The sequence below is a fragment of the Rhagoletis zephyria genome, unplaced genomic scaffold, assembly GCF_001687245.7.
Source record: "Rhagoletis zephyria isolate East Lansing unplaced genomic scaffold, Rhagoletis_zephyria_1.1 Rzeph_scaffold_61783, whole genome shotgun sequence".
Taxonomy (NCBI): Eukaryota; Metazoa; Arthropoda; class Insecta; order Diptera; family Tephritidae; genus Rhagoletis; species Rhagoletis zephyria.
This window is the reverse complement of record NW_016218834.1, coordinates 1-1,569: the sequence shown is the minus strand read 5'-3', so window position 1 is coordinate 1,569 and position 1,569 is coordinate 1. Positions and strand designations below refer to the sequence as shown.

General features: G+C 44.6%; 1 protein-coding gene across 1 annotated transcript; it reads left to right on the top strand.

Moving 5' to 3' along the window:
• Positions 1-6: 6 nt before the first annotated feature.
• On the top strand, positions 7-1,554 carry LOC108356603 (uncharacterized; the record flags this gene model as incomplete). The annotated part of the gene is made up of 2 exons (XM_017607703.1): positions 7-944; positions 1,067-1,554. Coding segments are annotated over exons 1-2 (1,308 nt in total), but the record flags the coding sequence as incomplete, so codon positions are not given.
• Between the last annotated feature and the right edge of the window lie 15 nt (positions 1,555-1,569).

The window sequence follows — 1,569 nt, the reverse complement described above, 5'->3', positions numbered from 1 at the left end:
ACTGCCATTCGAAATATTCGAAGATACAACTAGTACAATCACGCCCACAGCGCCGGCCGCTGATTTGGCCAAAGAAGTTGTAATTTTCCATGGTGAGGTGCCTTCTGCAAGTGGCCCAGATTTTATGTTCAAAACTCCTGCATTGCCTAACTCAACTTCCTTGGGGTCGACGGCATCGAAAGCCCAATCCACGAATAAACTCGGATTTGAAATTTTTTCTGAAACTTGTTCAGTTGAGACACAGCCAATAGCAAGTGCCATGGAAGGGGCTGTGGGGGGTGCAGTTTATGATCCTGAAGAAACATGTTCAACGCAAACATTTAATATATTTATCAAATCGCAATCGGTTAGCACACCAAAGATGCTGCAAAAAAGTGCACCACGCCAATTTGGTTCAGTTTTGAAGAGTATTCCGAATCCTCCAGAAATTCTGGACAGCCCAGAGTTTCCCTCTGCAGTTGAACCCAATGTCGATGAGCAGGAAAATGCTCTCAAAGGCACATCGGAGTATTCGCCAGAAATGGTAAAACAGCTATCAACCATTTTAGAAACCTCGGAGCATGGCACCACTCAAGGCACTCACACAACAGGTGGTACGACAACAAAGTCCAGTAGTAGTACTTCCGATGGGGAGGGCGAACGTGAGGTTTTAACACGCCTCATAATGCCACATACTGAGTTAGAAACACTAGAAGAGCGATCACGTGAATCGTCCACCATGCCGCCAGAAGTGGTTGTGTCCATGGAAAACATCAGTCTGCAAAGTAATACAACAACACAGGCCGCAAATATAGCTCGGGCAGCTGAAGATGAGATGGCTCATAAAGAGTTGCCAACTATTGCTACTACGACCGTTGTTGTGGAGGCAGCAACTCCGGCAGATATGCGTTTACAAACCGATGTACACATACCAGCTAACGCTTTAAATTTTTCTATATTCGAAGATGATCGTACTGAGCCGCTCAAAATTAAACAAGCTGGCAATTTTACGCGCATTGATGAGCCAGAGGACACTGCGGCTGGATATGCTATANAGCTAACGCTTTAAATTTTTCTATATTCGAAGATGATCGTACTGAGCCGCTCAAAATTAAACAAGCTGGCAATTTTACGCGCATTGATGAGCCAGAGGACACTGCGGCTGGATATGCTATACGCAGTTTACGTTTTCAAGAGGACAAGACTGAGACTATGCCTAAAATGCTGATGCATTCGCGCTCAATAGTTAAATTTCAGGAAGACAAGACGGAAACATTGCTTAAAATCCCCATAGCACCAACTGCAATGATGCAGTTGGAAGCAGAAAAAACTGATACGAAGATTGCGCTAGATCCACCCCAACTGCCAGCTATTAAAAATGTCAGTTCGAATTTGGATGATTCATTTGAGTTTTTTGGACAGACTCCGCCTGGGAAAAGTATACTGCACCCAAGGTATGAAGTTTCTGCATTTAAGGAATGCATGGAGGCACGTACCCCAGCATCTAAACGTCACTGTGATGCCGATACACCAGACGTAATGCACTTGAAGGCAGCGCAAGCTATACAAAAGCAGGTAGGGTTGTGATTA